The sequence below is a fragment of the Ahaetulla prasina genome, chromosome 3, assembly GCF_028640845.1.
Source record: "Ahaetulla prasina isolate Xishuangbanna chromosome 3, ASM2864084v1, whole genome shotgun sequence".
In the NCBI taxonomy this organism is placed as follows: domain Eukaryota; kingdom Metazoa; phylum Chordata; class Lepidosauria; order Squamata; family Colubridae; genus Ahaetulla; species Ahaetulla prasina.
Window position 1 is genome coordinate 222,012,263 of NC_080541.1, and position 16,016 is coordinate 222,028,278.

The window sequence follows — 16,016 nt, forward strand, 5'->3', positions numbered from 1 at the left end:
GTAAACCACTGCAGTTATTAAGTTAGTAACAGGGTTGTTAAGTGAATCTGGCTCCTTGTCAGCAGATTGCAAAAGGTGATCACATGACCCTAGGACGTTGCAACCGTCATAAATACGAGTCAGTTGCCAGGCAACTGAATTTTGATCACATGACCATGGGGTGCTGCAATGGCCGTAAGTGTGAAAAATGGTCATAAAAGTCACTTTTTTCAGTGCCGTTGTAACTTCAAACGGTCACTAAATGAACTGTTTTAAATCAAGGATTACCTGTATCCTGAATAAAAATAAGAATTCATAGCTGCTGGGCTAATTCGCATGCAAAATAGCACAAAAAGAAGATAATTTCTGAAGTTTAAAAAAAGAATGCAATACATTTATTATAGCATAGCAGTGTTTTTCGATTTTGGCAACTTTTAGATGGATGGACTTCAACTTCCATAATTTCCCAGCCGGCATAGCCGGCTCATGAATTCTGGGAGTTGAAGTTCACACATCTTAAAGTTGCCAAGGTTGAGAAACATTGGGCTGTAAGATAGGAGACAACTGTGGACAGCTGCAGCCTTAAATCTAATTGATCCACTGGACTTGGCACAGAATGCTTATCGTTGCACGACAACCTGGCAGGTTCCCTGCAGCAGGTGTGAGATTTTGGCAAGCACAGAATGGCCAATTCCAAGCAGCTGGTCTGAAGTGGGTTGCATGTGGCAAACTGCACATCAGGGATGAAATCCTACCGGTTCGGACCGGTTCGGGCGAACCACATGGGATTATGGGCATCAGTTTGCCGAAACGGTAGTAATTACCCCTCTTGGCCCCACCCATGCCCGGCCGGTCGCCGCTCACCTCTTCCGGCCACTCGATATTCCACAAAATTCAATGATCAATGCAGCAGAGAGAATGCTAACTTTTCTCCCTCCATTCAGAACGGAGCTTCTGCAGCCTGTCCCTTTTAAGGTAGTCCCCAGGAGGGAGGGAGACAGGAGGGAACCATAAAGGGAGCAGCAGCTCTGTTCTGAATGGAGGGAGAAAAGTTAGCATTCTCTCTGCCACAGAATTCAATGTTAAATGCAGCAGAGAGAATGCTAACTTTTCTCCCTCCATTCAGAACGGAGCTTCTGCAGCCTGTCCCTTTTAAGGTAGTCCCCAGGAGGGAGGGGGACGGTGGGGGGGAGCAGCTGGAATGGAGCCGTTTTTGTGAAAGGCAGGAAAATGGGGAAGGGGATTTTCCTGCCTGTCATCCATTCCTCAATCTCAGCACAGACTGAGGGAAGGATGCAAGGCAGGAATATTCCCCTCCCCATTTTCCTACCATTCACGACAAGGAGTGGCTGGGAGGGGAGGGGCCGGCGAGGAGCCCCTCGATGTGAGTGATGTTGAGTTGGCCACGCCCACCCAGTCACATGACCTCTCCCCCAAAGAGCCACGCCCACAGAACCAGTAGGGGAATTTTTTTTAATTTCACCCGTGCTGCACATCCAATATGTCAATATGTCAGTAGAAGGGATGTCTGCCTCCATCTTTTGTGGTTTTCCATGTCGCACAAAAATGGCACGTCTGCCTACACAGAGTCAGCTCTCAATCATAAAGAGGCTTCTACCCTGGAAAATAGATCACTATGCAGGACGTGTGTTGGTTTGTGCAGATAGAGGTTGTATTTCACCCAGAATTGAAGGGGAAGAACAAGGAACCTCTTACTGTGTGGCAGTAAAGAAATCCTAAACACTCATTTAGGAAACCATGTTTTATTTATCTCTTGGACAGAAAGCAAAAATTCTGATGAGTTGTGGCCATCCAAGCCTATGGATTCATGAAAAAAGCAAATATTCATAGTTCAATGCGGAAGAGAAAATTTCCAGAAATAGAAGAAAATCTCCATAGCTGAGGATTGAATGGTAGACTCCTTGTTCCTGTCTGAGCTTGGTTGTTCTCATTTAGACATTTCATGACCCAGTTAGGTTACATCTTCAGTGCTGGAAGGGATTGGGGTTCACTCTCTCTACTGTGTTTTCCCCAAAAATAAGACCCTGTCTTATATTTTTTTGAACCCCGAAATAAGCGCTTGGCCTTATTTTCAGGGAGGTCTTATGGGGTTCCTGTTGCCGTCTTACCTGATTTCCAGCTCTGCGTTTAAATATTTTTGGGGAGGGCTTATTTTAGCTCATGTGCTCAAAAGCCTGATTGGGCTTATTATCAGGGGATGTCTTATTTTCAGGGAAACAAGAGATATATGCAGTAGCTTGCTCAGAAACAACTAATAGACTACAGGCAGTCCTTGACTTACAACCACAATTGAAGCCCACATTTTGGTTGCTAAATGAGACAGTTGTTAAGTCAGTTGTCCCCCATTGTATGACCTTTCCTGCCACAGTTCTTAAGTGAATCACTGCAGTCATTAAGTTAGTAACACGGTTGTTAAGTGAATCTGGCTTCCCCATTCACTTTGCTTATTAGAAGGTGGCAAAAGAGGATCGCGTGATCCTGCAACCATCATAAATATGAGCCAGTTGCCAAGTGTCTGAATTTTGATTACATGACCATGGGGGGAGCCTGCAACAGTCATGTGAACAGGTCACGTTTTTCAGTGCCATTGTAACCTTGAATAGTCACTAAATAAACTGTTGTAAGTTGAGGACTACCTCGATTTACAACAACCACCTGGCATCACTGTAGCACACAAACCAATTAAAGTCCTCCAAAACATTTTAAGTAAAAGACCTAATAGCCCAAGAAGAGAAACAGGATTCCTCCACTACAAACAGTGTAAGGACTGTAACAGTCACTATGCAGGACAGATAAGCAGAAGACTAACAGAGCCATGGACATGAATTAGCAGGTAGAAGGTATGATGGAAAGTCCTTGGCAGATTAGCCATAGCTGGGAAACTCAGCATCTTAAGGTAAAGGTTCCCTCGCACATATGTGCTAGTCGTTCCCGACTCTAGGGGGCAGTGCTCATCTCCGTTTCAAAGCCAAAGAGCCAGCGCTGTCCGAAGACGTCTCCATGGTCATGTAGCTGGCATGACTCAACGTCAACCTTCCCACCAAAGGTGGTCCCTATTTTTCTACTTGCATTTTTTACATGCGTTCGAACTGCTAGGTTGGCAGAAGCTGGGACAAGTAACATTAGCTCACCCCATTACGCGGCACTAGGGATTCAAACCGCTGAACTGTTGACCTTTTGATTGACAAGCTCAGCATCTTAGCCACTGAGCCACCACATCCCTATTTGAGCATCTTAGACCGAGCTAAACTCAAAAAAACCTTAAAGAATTCCTGGAAGCCTGGCACTCAAACAAATAAGCCATCAACAGGCACATAGAGATAAATGTCATGTACACACTATCCAAAAGAGACAATGAAAAGGTTAAAAGGAAACAAAAAGACTGGAATGCCTCCCTGGTCAGCAATCAACACACAGACAAGGAGAGATTAACACGGGGATTAACACCAGACAAACAATCAAGCAGTAAACAATACCCCTAATTGTTTACCAACTCAAGTAAACAATCAACACTTAATCAAGGACCTACCAGGAAGAATTCCCATAAGCACTGACAGAGCAAGCTGTGGCATATAAACAGAGAGCAAACTCCACTTCCTTCCTAGTCGGGTAATGAAACAAGCACATGAAAACAGCCAAGTTCAGAGCGCTCCAAGGACTTCAGAGTTCCAGAAATGCATAGATGATGTAACAAGCTGGATGTTAGATGCAATTTGATCGTGTACTGTTGGAAGAAATATCCATCTGGGTTCAGTTCCAAGTGGGGACAAAGACACTGGAAACATGGAGGCTGCTTGGAAAGATGGTTTAATGGTGGCCAGGATCACATGGCTTGAGATCCTGAACAGAAAAGGGCTGAGATCCTGTTTTATGCTTTTTCTGAGCTTTGAACTTTCTGGGGCACAGGAAGAGTACCCTGATTGGCTGTCAGACTCCCAGGGGGTGGGGGTCTTAGCTAGCTTTGCTGGCTGATGTAATCTTCTCAGGTGCCATGTGGTGAGTTTCAGTTGCTAGATGGGTTCTATTATGATGCAGATGATGGTTGACAAAGGTGGGGGGAAATGAGTGAGCTTAGCTGAGGCTTTAATGGCCCATTGACAAAGGTGGGGGGGGGAGTCAGGAAGCTGTTTTGTCTTTAAAACATGTTTCTCCATTTCTCATCCAGGGAAATATATTCTGCCTTTTAAATATTTTCTAAAATATTTCATTCTTCTAGGAGGGGGGTGGGTGCTAAATTCCTACAGTACGATACATTAGCTATCCTATTGATTTCAGTGGGCTTTAGTGTACTTATTTCAGGTATCATTAAAAATGAAAGTTAGATAATAGAAGATAATAGAAGATCTGTAGATAATAGAAAAAAATAAAAGTTACCGATAGAAGAGAATATTTGTAGCTCAGGGTGGAACTGTGGGGTCCTTAGTGCTCTCTGAACCTGGTGATTTTCTTCCAGATGTTTCATTACCGAACTAGATAAGCCTCATCAGCAAATTCCACTTCCTTGTAGCACTGATGATGTAACCTAGTTTGGTAATGAAACGTCTGCAAGAAAACCATCAAGCACAGAGAGTACCAAGGGCCCCACAATGAAAGTTATGTTGTAACCTTAAGAGTAAGAGGTCAATTTGTAAAAGAAATTTGGAAGTCATTCTTTTTTTAATAATCCTTTCTTTCTTTCTTTCTTTCTATCTTTTTTTCTTTCTTTCTTTCCTCTCTGCACTGTTTCTCTCATCTTAATTATTACTTTCAATTAGTTTTTATCTTTCTTGTTTCAAAATCTGATTAATTTATCAACGAAATGGTGAAACCATCTGGAGGCAGGGTAGAAAAAAGAACATTATTGAAATCAATTATCAACAACTTCCCTTTTTCAGATTTTTTTTTAAGCCCGTAGGATATCATATGAGCTTCTATAAAACAACATTTGTTGTTTTGATTTTGTGTGTTCATTAAGATTTGGAAGCTGCCTTCTGTGGCTTAACATATGGTGGGAACTTAGTTGTGGCTTATTTAAGAGACTGGTTAGTGCAATTTATGGACTTGTATCTGTCCAGAAGTACACAAGTAACATGCATTACCGAAAAATATTGAAATAAACAAATGCCCTGATAAATGGTATTTTCTGATGAACTTATATAGTCAGTGTATTGTTTCTTATATGTGTTGTTTCTCTGTAACATATATGTGAGTATTTGCATAATTCTGTATTTATCTGTATTTATTTATTTATTTATTCTGATACGCAATGAAATTTCACTTTAATGTATGCCAATTAGTGTACATTCAAAGTGACAATAAAGTTATTCTATTCTATTCTATTCTATTCTATTCTATTCTATTCTATTCCATTCCATTCCATTCCATTCCATTCTCTGTTCTGTTCTGTTCTGTTCCGTTCCTTTCCTTTCCTTTCCATGCCATTCCATTCCATTCCATTCCATTCCATTCCATTCCATTCCATTCCATTCCATTCCATTTCCTATTTCTATTCTATTCTATTCTATTCTATTCTATTCTATTCTATTCTATTCTATTCTATTCTATTCTATTCTATGCCATTCCATTCCATTCCATTCTCTGTTCTGTTCTGTTCTGTTCTGTTCTGTTATGTTATGTTCCGTTCCGTTCCTTTCCTTTCCTTTCCTTTCCATTCCATTCCATTCCAGTCCAGTCCAGTCCAGTCCAGTCCAGTCCATTCCATTCCATTCCATTTCCTATTCCTATTCCTATTCCTATTCCTATTCCTATTCCTATTCCTATTCCTATCCTATCCTATCCTATCCTATCCTATCCTATCCTATCCTATTCTATTCTATTCTATTCTATGCCATTCCATTCCATTCCATTCCATTCTCTGTTCTGTTCTGTTCTGTTCTGTTATGTTCCGTTCCGTTCCTTTCCTTTCCATTCCATTCCATTCCATTCCATTCCAGTCCAGTCCAGTCCAGTCCAGTCCAGTCCAGTCCATTCCATTCCATTTCCTATTCCTATTCCTATTCCTATTCCTATCATATCCTATCCTATCCTATCCTATCCTATTCTATTCTATTCTATTCTATTCTATTCTATTCTATTCTATTCTATTCTATTCTATTCTATGCCATTCCATTCTCTGTTCTGTTCTTTTTCTGTTCTGTTCTGTTCTGTTCCGTTCCGTTCCGTTCCGTTCCTTTCCATTCCAGTCCATTCCATTCCATTCCATTCCATTCCATTCCATTCCATTCCATTCCATTCCATTCCATTCCATTCCATTCCATTCCATTCCATTCCATTCCATTCCATTCCATTCCATTCCATTCCATTCCATTCCATTTCTATTCTATTCTTCATTTAAATCTCCTTCATTTAAAATTACAAGACCAGAAGGTTTAGGTAACAGAAAAGCAAGTTGTATTGAAGTGGCCTTAATCTTCTTTGGTTACAGGTAATCCTTGACTTATAGCAGTTCGTTTAGTGACTGTTCAAAGTTACAACTGCACTGAAAAAAATTGACTTATGACCGTTTTTCATATGACCGTTGCAGCATCCCCATAGTCACATGATCAGAATTCAGATGCTTAGCAACTGACTCATATGTATGATGGTTGCAGTGTCTTGGGGTCATGTGATCAGCTTTTGTGACCTTCTGATAAGCAAAATCAATGAATAGACTAGACTAGACTAGAATAGGAATAGGAATAGGAATAGGAATAGGAAAAGGAAATAGGAATTGAAGTGAACTGAATTGAATTGAATTGAATCAAAGAATAGAATAGAATAGAATAGAATAAGGAAATAGGAAATAGGAATAGAATAGAATAAGGAAATAGGAATAGAATAGAAATAATTTCATCAATAGTAGAGGGGATTGGGGTTTGCAGGGGAGAGGAATAGAATAGAATAGAATTTTTTATTGGCCAAATGTGATTGGACACACAAGGAATTTGTCTTGGTGCATATGCTCTCAATGTACATAAAAGAAAAGATACGTTCATCAAGGTACAACACTTAACAACACTTAACAATGGGGAAGCCAGATTCACTTAAAGCCATGCTACTAACTTAACATCCGCAATGATTTTTTTTTTTACTGGGAATTATCACGGACTCTACAGTAATTGAGACTAAATTGATTTTAAATTTAGTAACAGCGGCAAGACTACTGATAGGACAGTATTGGAAGAAAAAAGCACTACCTACAATAGAAGAATGGATATTGAAAGTTGCTAATTTGGCTGAGATGGCAAAAATCTCAGCCTTTTTGAAAGACAATACGCAAGAAAGATACTTAAATGAATGGAAAAAATGGATTGACTATATTCAAAATAGATATCAGACGAAGAGATATCAGACTGCCTTTGAATGATTAGGATGTATTATTTCTGATTGCTATGGGGGAGGTTAGGATTTGATGAGAATTGCAGGAGTATAATTGAGTTAGGAAGGAAATTTTTTAGCATATGCTTGTTTTATTTTTAATTATACCTTGTGTTTGTTCCGCGAAGTCGGGGGGAGGGGATTTTTGAAGGGAGGGGGGCTAGAGGGGGGGAGGCGGGAAGGGAGGGAAAGCTTTTTTTTTGTAAAAACTTTTTCAATTTAAAAAAAAAAACATCTGCAGTGATTCACTTAACAACTATGGGAAGAAAGATCCCAAAATGGGGCAAAATTCACTTAACAAAACTTCCGCTTAGCAACGGAAATTTTGGGCTCGGTTGTGATCATAAATCAAGGACTATCTATCTTGGGCCATTTTAATATGCTTTTTTGTCTTTAAGGACTACGTTTGGATAGTCCTTCAAGTACTGGATATCTTTAAAGAGAGGATTGTGTTCTATATGTTTGACCCCTAATACCTCAAATCAAATTTTGATGAGAACTGGGTGGTTATTCAAGTGGATTTCAATGGAAGCCATGGGGATTTTGATTCAGACTTGCAAGATGCCTTGGGTGCAAAAGGACGAAGGCATCTGTCAAGCTGCCTCTGATTATATTTAGGAAAGAATACACCTTGACTTCATTGGCAAATAAAGAAAAGTACAGTACTTTTACTAAATACATCATGACTGCAGCAGTATAAAGTTGAATCTGAGACAAAATATGGCTAACATTCCATATCCCATCGTTAGTCCCTCGTCTCCCCAAGAGGTCAGCAGGTTTGGTCCAATGCCAGCTCCTTCTCGCCCCCCTCCCCCCCCCCGTGGTAATCTTCTTCCGCAGGCTGTAAATCATCTCAGGAATGCAGTGTCCGTTGGAAAGCCCTCGCTCTAACATTCCTGTTGAATTCAAACTATCAATCTCCCCTCCCCCTTTATCTCATGTCAGACGGCACTCTTAAAGGGCCCTCTCTACTTAAACTGAATCCATGAGCTATTTACATTACACATAAAACCCCATGCAATCTAACTACTGAATATAAAGAGTACAAAAGGATGTGAGGATTGGAGTGGAGGCTGACCGCATCCTTGAGTTTGTATCGAAATTCACAGACTTTGAAATGTAAGTGTCTATGGAGATTCTCAGTCATCCAGGTCATGGTTGTCCCAAAGTTGCTTTTTTTTTTCTTTGCCCAAGAGTCAACTGGACTTTCTTGTTTTTCTTTGAAGATGTTTCGTTTCCCATCAGAAGAAATTTCTTCAGCTCTGACTGGACGGTGGGGAAATGGAAGGATTTATATTCCTTGCAGACAGCTCTGGTCATTTGCATTCTTCTTAGAGAGCCGTTGAGGCCACTTGGAGGTTCATCTGTGAGATGAGAAGCGAAACATCTTCAAAGAAAAACGAGATAGTCCAGTTGCCTCTTGAGGGAGAAAAATAAAAAGCACGTTTGGGATTGAAATGTAAGGAATGATTCCCCAGCAATATATTTAAGATAGTTCAAAGGAAGCAGGACATGTTTCATGTAGAAACTCTAATTCAAGATCCACATTTGAGGCCACCTTTGGAACAAACCACCTCCGATTTTGGTCACCATGGTCCAAAAAGATGCTGAGGCCCTAGAAAAAGTGCAGAGAGGAATAACTAAGATGATTAGAGGAAGTTAAACCATTTGACAATTTAAGAAACTAGGTGTCGTGTCCCACCCCCCACTCCGACGAACGAGTCAAGGAAGTCCATGACAAACTTGGCAACGAAGCCTCTGCAGCTTGCCAAGTCCCTTCAAGGGTTATCAGGGCAGGCAGGAGTCCAAGTTGTGACTTCAGCGATAGGGTCCGGTATCAGCAAACTCGATAAGACTTTGCTTGACTCAAGGTTGGAATGCCAAAAGCAGGTCCTTTATATAGGCTGTGGGGTGTGGCTTCATGACTCAGCATTTATCCAGGCCTGCCCCATCCCTCCTTCTGCTGGCGTCACCTCTCAGATCTCCGGAAGCGAGGGTCCTCCTACTCTGAATTGTCTTCAGCTGGGTATGCTGGCAGCTTCTGGGAAAGGGAGGGGTCAGAGGGAGTAGGGCCGAGTAATTCCAGCACCTGGCTGACGTCCTGCTCTGACGGCTGAGCCAAAGGAACACACACTGTATGAGTGAGGTTTATCGGGCTTGTCCTCCCACTCCTGGAATCCTCTCCGGGCACGGGGCCAGGGCTGGGGACTGGAGGCATGACAGGCCGTTCATCTTCATTATCAGACTTGGAGTCTGATAACAGGCCTGGTTGGAGACGGGAGGGGCCCGGCTGAGGAGAAGAGGGAGGACGAGTCACAACACTAGGTATGTCAAGTCTAACAAAGAGAAGGACCCAAGGATGATGTGACAACATCTTCCAGTACTTCAAGATAGTAGTGGAATTCAAGTAATTTAATGACCGATTCTCTGCCCTAATGACAGGCTGGGTGTGTGTGGCTGGGTGGATGTGGCAAAAGGGCATAGCAGCACGCAGCCTCCTGCAGCACTCTGCCAGTCAAAACGGGGTGCGGGAGTTAATTACAAAATGTGGGCTTTGCTTTGTGACATCCAAATCCAGCGAGCAAGGGGTGTGAACGGCACAGAAAATACACTTTTGTTTGGTTATGAAGAAATATCCCCAGAGTCAGATGTACACTAAATATAGACTGACTTTTAGCTACACACAGTGGTGGGATTCAGCCGGTTCGTGCCGGTTCAGCTGAACCTGCTGTTAATTTTTTGCGTAGTTCAGCGAACTGGTTGTTCCCACCACTGGCTGATCCTGCCCCGCCCACTGGGGTTCCCATTCAGGGTGGGGAGGCTACAGAGGCATGACTGGGAGCTCTGCCGTGAGGATTTTGCATTATGATGGCCCTGGAATGAGGTGGAAGTGAGGATTTTGCTTATAATGCAAAAGTTGGAAGGTCTGACTGAACTGACTGATCAGCCTCCAGCTGATTGGCTCGGCTGGTCCATTACCGCCTCCCAGCTGATCAGCGTGGCTCCCAGTCATGCCCCTGCAGCCTCCCCACCCTGAATGGCAACCCCGGTGGGCAGGGCAGCATCAGATCTGGGAACAACTGGATCACCGAACTATGCAAAAAATTAACAACCGGCTCGGCAGAACCAATGCGAACTGGCTGAATCCCACCACTACTTCAAGGGCTGCCACTGGGAAGAGTGACTCCGTTTATTCTTCATAGCTGTTGTGTCTGCGCCCCCCAAGCCGGCCCTGCTGCCAGAAAGTGACTTGGAAAGTGAGGGGGAAGGGCTGTCAGGACTTACCTTAGGAGAACCGGCTCCCCTGGCTCAGCTCCAGGAGCCAGAAGCAGGCCAGGTGGAAGAAATAATGAGGCCTCCATCCCCTGACTCTTTTCCCCCACCCCACCCCAGGCCATGCCTGCAGACCCAGCTGACAGCAATCAGGCTTGGTTGAATCCTAGAGTTCGTAGGCAGGAGAGGAGAGAACAACAGAAGCAAGGATGGGGCAGGCCTAGGAAGTGCTGAGTCATGGAGCCACACCCCACAGGATATAAAAGGCAGCCAGAGCTGCTGTGCCTCTTTGTAACAGGCAAATCCACTGATTGACTAGAGCTGAAGTTTGTGACTCACCAGCATCATGGAAGATAATGAGGGCTCTTGGCAGACGCTGGCTCTTTTGCTGCCAGAGTTGATAGTGCTGGCTAATTAAGCCATCATTCGGACAGAGGTGGAGGAGGACAGAACAATAGCAACTGAGGGCAGGACAAGGAATGATGGGTGGAAGCTTGTTAGAGGGAGATCCAGCCTGGAAATAAGGAGGAATTTCCAGACAGTGAGAATGATTAATCAATGGAAAAGCTTTCCCTCCTGGTGCTCCATTGCTCAAATTTTTCAAGAAGAGATTGGGCAAACATTTGTCTGGGATGTGTATAAGGACTTGGGCATGGGCAGGGCAGGGGGTTAGATGTTGTGACCCAGGCCCAAGTAGGTAGTAGGAAACTCAGTCAGTGAAAAAAAAAATTTATTCGAACAGCTGAGAATTACTTCATTCTCAGCGTAGTTCAACTAAATTAAAGGAAATTCCTCCCAACATAAATTCCTCAGTCCTATCACAAACCTTGGTCCAATTAGGCAAACTGCCAAAGACCTTTCTTGGCAAACGTTCAGAAGTCACAGATATAAAAATAAATGCAAGATGTAGACGAAGAAGACGACGAAGCTACCAACGTTGTTTTCCGGCAAAGCCCAAACACTGTTGCTGGTCTGTTTTAAGCCTCATGAGAGGGGCCAATCATCTCTTGGCCCTACTCCCGAGTCGTCCTCTTTGCTTGAGCTGCTCTTGCCTTCTGGCAGCTCTTCTCATGCATGCATTAGGAACAGGCTCCTCCTGTTCCTCTGCCTCACTACTGTCAGCCTCTGGAGGCTCTGGAATCCGCACCTCATTCCCTGATGGCCCTGGCCCCACCTCAGCCTCATCGCTGTCCGACTCTGTTGCCAGCTCCAAGATAATGTTAGAGATAATGATAACAATACCCTGCCTAGTGTTTAGCAAAACCAAAGTTTGAAATTCAGTCTTTTTTTTTCTCTTGATCTCTCAAAGGGTAATGGATCTTCTTTAAACAATGACACCAGTATGTGTGTGTGTGTGTGTGTGTGTGTGTGTGTGTGTGTATAGGTCTTTGGTTATTCGGGTTTTCTCCCGCGTAAAATTGGAAGTGTCTTGGCGACGTTTTGACGAAGTCTCATTCGTCATCTTCAGGCTTCAGCTTCGTGCTTCTGGGAGCAATGTGTGATTGCAGCTGTTTCTTCCTTTTTAACTGCTAGTGGGGGTTTGAACTGATTGGATGGGAGCTTGGCTGTGCTCTGATTGGATGGGGGGGGTTTTGTTCTCTGATTGGCTGGGGGTGTGTCCTGTATCAGAGCACAAAATCAGAGCACAAAATCAGAGCACAACGTTTGTGCTTTGGTTGTTCGACACAGACTAAACTGAGCACAACCAAGCCCCCACCCAAACAGGACACACCCCCAGCCAATCAGAGCACAAAAAAAACCCCATCCAATCACAGCACAGCCAAGCTCCCACCCAATCAGTTCAAACCCCACTAGCAGTTAAAAGGAAGAAACAGCTGCAATCCCACATTGCTCCCAGAAGCACGAAGCTGAAGCCTGAAGATGACGAATGAGACTTCACGAAACGTCGCCAAGACACTTCCAATTTTACGCGGAGAAAACCCGAATAACCAAAGACCTACATACAAACACCAAAACCTCAGAAAACAAATATATATATATATATATATATATATATATATATATATATATATATATATATATATATATATATATATATATATATATATAGAGAGAGAGAGAGAGAGAGAGAGAGAGAGAGACCAACTGAAATGAGTAACAGGAGACCCCCTATCCCTGAATCAACTCTTTGTAAATAAAGCTTGCGTATTGTCAGCTCGCTTTCTAGTTGTGCGTCTGTGCTGGGAATGCAAAGCAGCTTCTGTTGAGCTCTGGCTAAGCTGAGTCAATAATTCAAAGGATTAAAAGAAAAGAAAAGAAAAATAAAAAGTGCAGGCCAGGTTGAAAATGTCTCCTGAACACCCTCAAAGGCCTTGGGTTGGCAGGGGTGGTATCTGCAGTAAATGAAGCCGGAAGGATTTCTGCCTCTCCTTCTCCAGTACATCGAAAGCCTGCGACTGCTCTCTTTTATTCTAGCCATTTCGGTTGCAAGTGATCGGAATACAGATGAGGGCTGATGAAGCCAGGAGCACTTTGTGAAATGAGAATGGGAGACACACATCGACCTATTACTGTAATAAGCCACTCTTCCCTTGTATAGCCGTGCTGACATTTAACAAAGTTCCCTGCATCTGCCACGACAAAATAAAGGCACACAGAGTTAAGAGTGCTATTTCCCGTTGTTGGGAAATGGAAGTTGGATGGTTGCCAAGGCAAAGTTTTATGCTGTTCTCCTGAAATCCGACAACAGCGGGTCAATAATAGAGTTGGAAGGGACCCTGGAACAGAGGTGGATTTGAGCAGGTTCTGACGAGTTCTAGAGAACTAGTGGAGGAAATTTTGAGTAGTTCGGAGAACGGGTACTAAAAATTTTGACTGGCCCCACCCCCATCTATTTTCTGCCTCCCGAGTCCCAGCTGATCAGGAGGAAATGGGGATTTTGCAGTATGGGTTCCAGATGGATGAGCTGTATTCAAGAATAGGTTTGGCAAATGTTTTGTATGCTCTAGTTAGTAGTGTAGAGTTCCAAGTCACTTTCTGGCAGGAGGCCCGGCTCGGGGGGGGTGCAGAGACAACAATCCATTTTGCTGCTGGCTGTCATCCTTCTTTTTCTTTCTTTCCATTTTCTCAGCATTCTAGATTACTCAAGAGACAGACTTCATACTGTTACCCAAATCCGATTTCCAATATCTCAAAGGTCTTCTTTTCGTGCAACAGAAGCTTCTGTTTTCCTACTCTGTTCCCAAGATGGTTGAAGTTCACTTTCACATTTCTCATGAGCTGGAGAAATAGAAAATAGAGAGCACGTTGGTCCCTTTGAGATGTAATTGTCCATAAATAGCTGTATCTGTAACCCGGTCCATCTCTTCTTTAAACGAGGAACTCATTTTGTGGATTTGTCTTCTTTCTGCAGGGCAATCCTGGGCGAAGGGGCATCCAGGGAGAACAGGGGGAGCCTGGTCCCAAGGTAAGTTGTGTGACATCAGAATTAAATAATAATTTATTGAGCAGGAGACTATGTGGGGCAATTTGAAACCAACCAACATCCAATTGTCTGTGGAGATTCTCAGTCATCCAGGCTTCACACAGTTGTCTCAAAGGTGCCTTTTCAAAGGCAACTGGACTATATTTTCCCTTCATTGATTCTGGCAGGATGGTGGAGGGGATGGAAGGATACAAAAATATGAGGGATATGAATATATGAATGGTATAAAGATATGGAGGATGTGAAGGATACAAAGATACTGTTGTGCCTCGCCCACCCCCCTCTCCGCAGTCGGGCCCCTCCCATCTCCTGCTATCTCAGCCAGAGACTGATAGTGCAGACGAAGGGCCTGGCATGCCTCCAGCCCCCAGCCCTGGCACCATGCCCGGACAGACCGAGCAAGATGAATGGCCTGGCATGCCTCCAGCCCCCAGTCCTGGCACCATGCCCGGGCAGATTGAGCAAATAAACCTCCTCCCCACAGCGTGTGAGCATGATGAGCATGAAGCCAGTCATGAGCTAGAATTTCCGGCAGCTGGGTGGACAGATCCATGCTTCCAGAGAATGGAGAGGTGACGTCAGCAAAAGGAAGGGAGGGGCAGGCCTGGATAAGTGCTGAGTCATGGAGCCACACCCCATTGCCTATATAAAGGATCTGCTTTCTGGCATTCCTTGAGTCAGGCAAAGTCTAATCTGGTTGCTGAAGTCACACCTTGGATTCCTGCCTGCCCTGAGAACTCTGACAGGACTTTGGCAAAGCTGCAGAGGCTTCGTGGCCACGCTTGATATAGACTTCCCCAACCCGGCCGTCAGAGGAGGAGTGGGACACGACAGAATGGTACAAAGATATGGAGGATGTGAAGGATACAAAGATACCAAGTTGTGAAGGATGCAGAGATATGAAGGATATGGAGGCGGTAGAGGCGATGGAAGAATGACTGCAAAGGAATGTGGTATTTCCATTGCCCTCACCATCCTGCTAGAACTGATGGAGCTTCTTGGATGAGAAGCGAAGTGTTTTCTTCTTTCTTCCTCAAGGAAAAAATAGTCCAGTTGCTTTTTGCAAAAGCACCTTTGAGACAACCAACATCCACTTCTATCGATTCTTCTACTGGTGTCGGGTCAAAAGACCAGGTCAAAGTTCAGTCAAACTGATCAGTTGCTATAGTCCAGGCTCAAGGATCTTCTCAATTAGTGGTTAGTATCTGCTTAGAGTTAGATAACAGTCAATGACACCCAAAGAGAGTGGGATTTAGTTCATTATGTAGGGACTCTAGATTGTTAGTACCCCTTTATACTGCTTTGGGTAAGACCACGCTTGGAATATTGCATCCTACTTTGGTCACTACAATACAAAAAAGATGTTGGGACTCTAGATAGAGTGCAGAGAAGAGCAAGAAAGATGACTAGGGGACTGGGAGCTAAACTGTATGATGAACGCAATAACTAGGTATGTCTAGTCTAATGAAGAGAAGTACTAGGGGTGCCATGATAGCCATGTTCCAATATTTGAGAGGCTGTCACAAAGAAGAGGGAGACAACATATTCTCCAAAGTGCCTAGGGATCCAACCTAGAACTAAGGAGAAATTTCCCGACAGTGAGAACAATTAATCAGTAGAACGGTTTACCTCTGGAAGTTGTGGGTTGCTCCATCACTGGAGAATTTTAAGAAGAGATTGGACAGACATTTGTCCAGAATTGTATAGGGTCTCCTTCTTGAACTTCAAATTATGGAACTTATGGACTTCAACTCCCAGAGTTCCTCAGCCAGCAAATCTGGCTGAGGAACTCTGGGAGTTGAAGTCCACAAGTCTTAAAAGAGCCAAGTTTGCAGACCCCTGGTCTAGAAAACTCTAAGGTTCCTTCCAACTCTGTTATTCTGTTATCCCTCTTTTCACCCCACCCTTAGGTTCTGCCCCTCCTTCTCCCATATCTGCATAT

General features: G+C 43.6%; 1 protein-coding gene across 1 annotated transcript in view; it reads left to right on the top strand.

Moving 5' to 3' along the window:
- COL20A1 (collagen type XX alpha 1 chain) overlaps positions 1 to 16,016 on the top strand; it is a 265,731-nt gene that overhangs the window by 191,774 nt on the left and 57,941 nt on the right. The window contains exon 29 of the mRNA XM_058174284.1: positions 14,003 to 14,056. Within this exon, the coding sequence (XP_058030267.1) occupies positions 14,003 to 14,056 (54 nt within the window). The remainder of the gene's footprint in view (positions 1 to 14,002; positions 14,057 to 16,016) is intronic.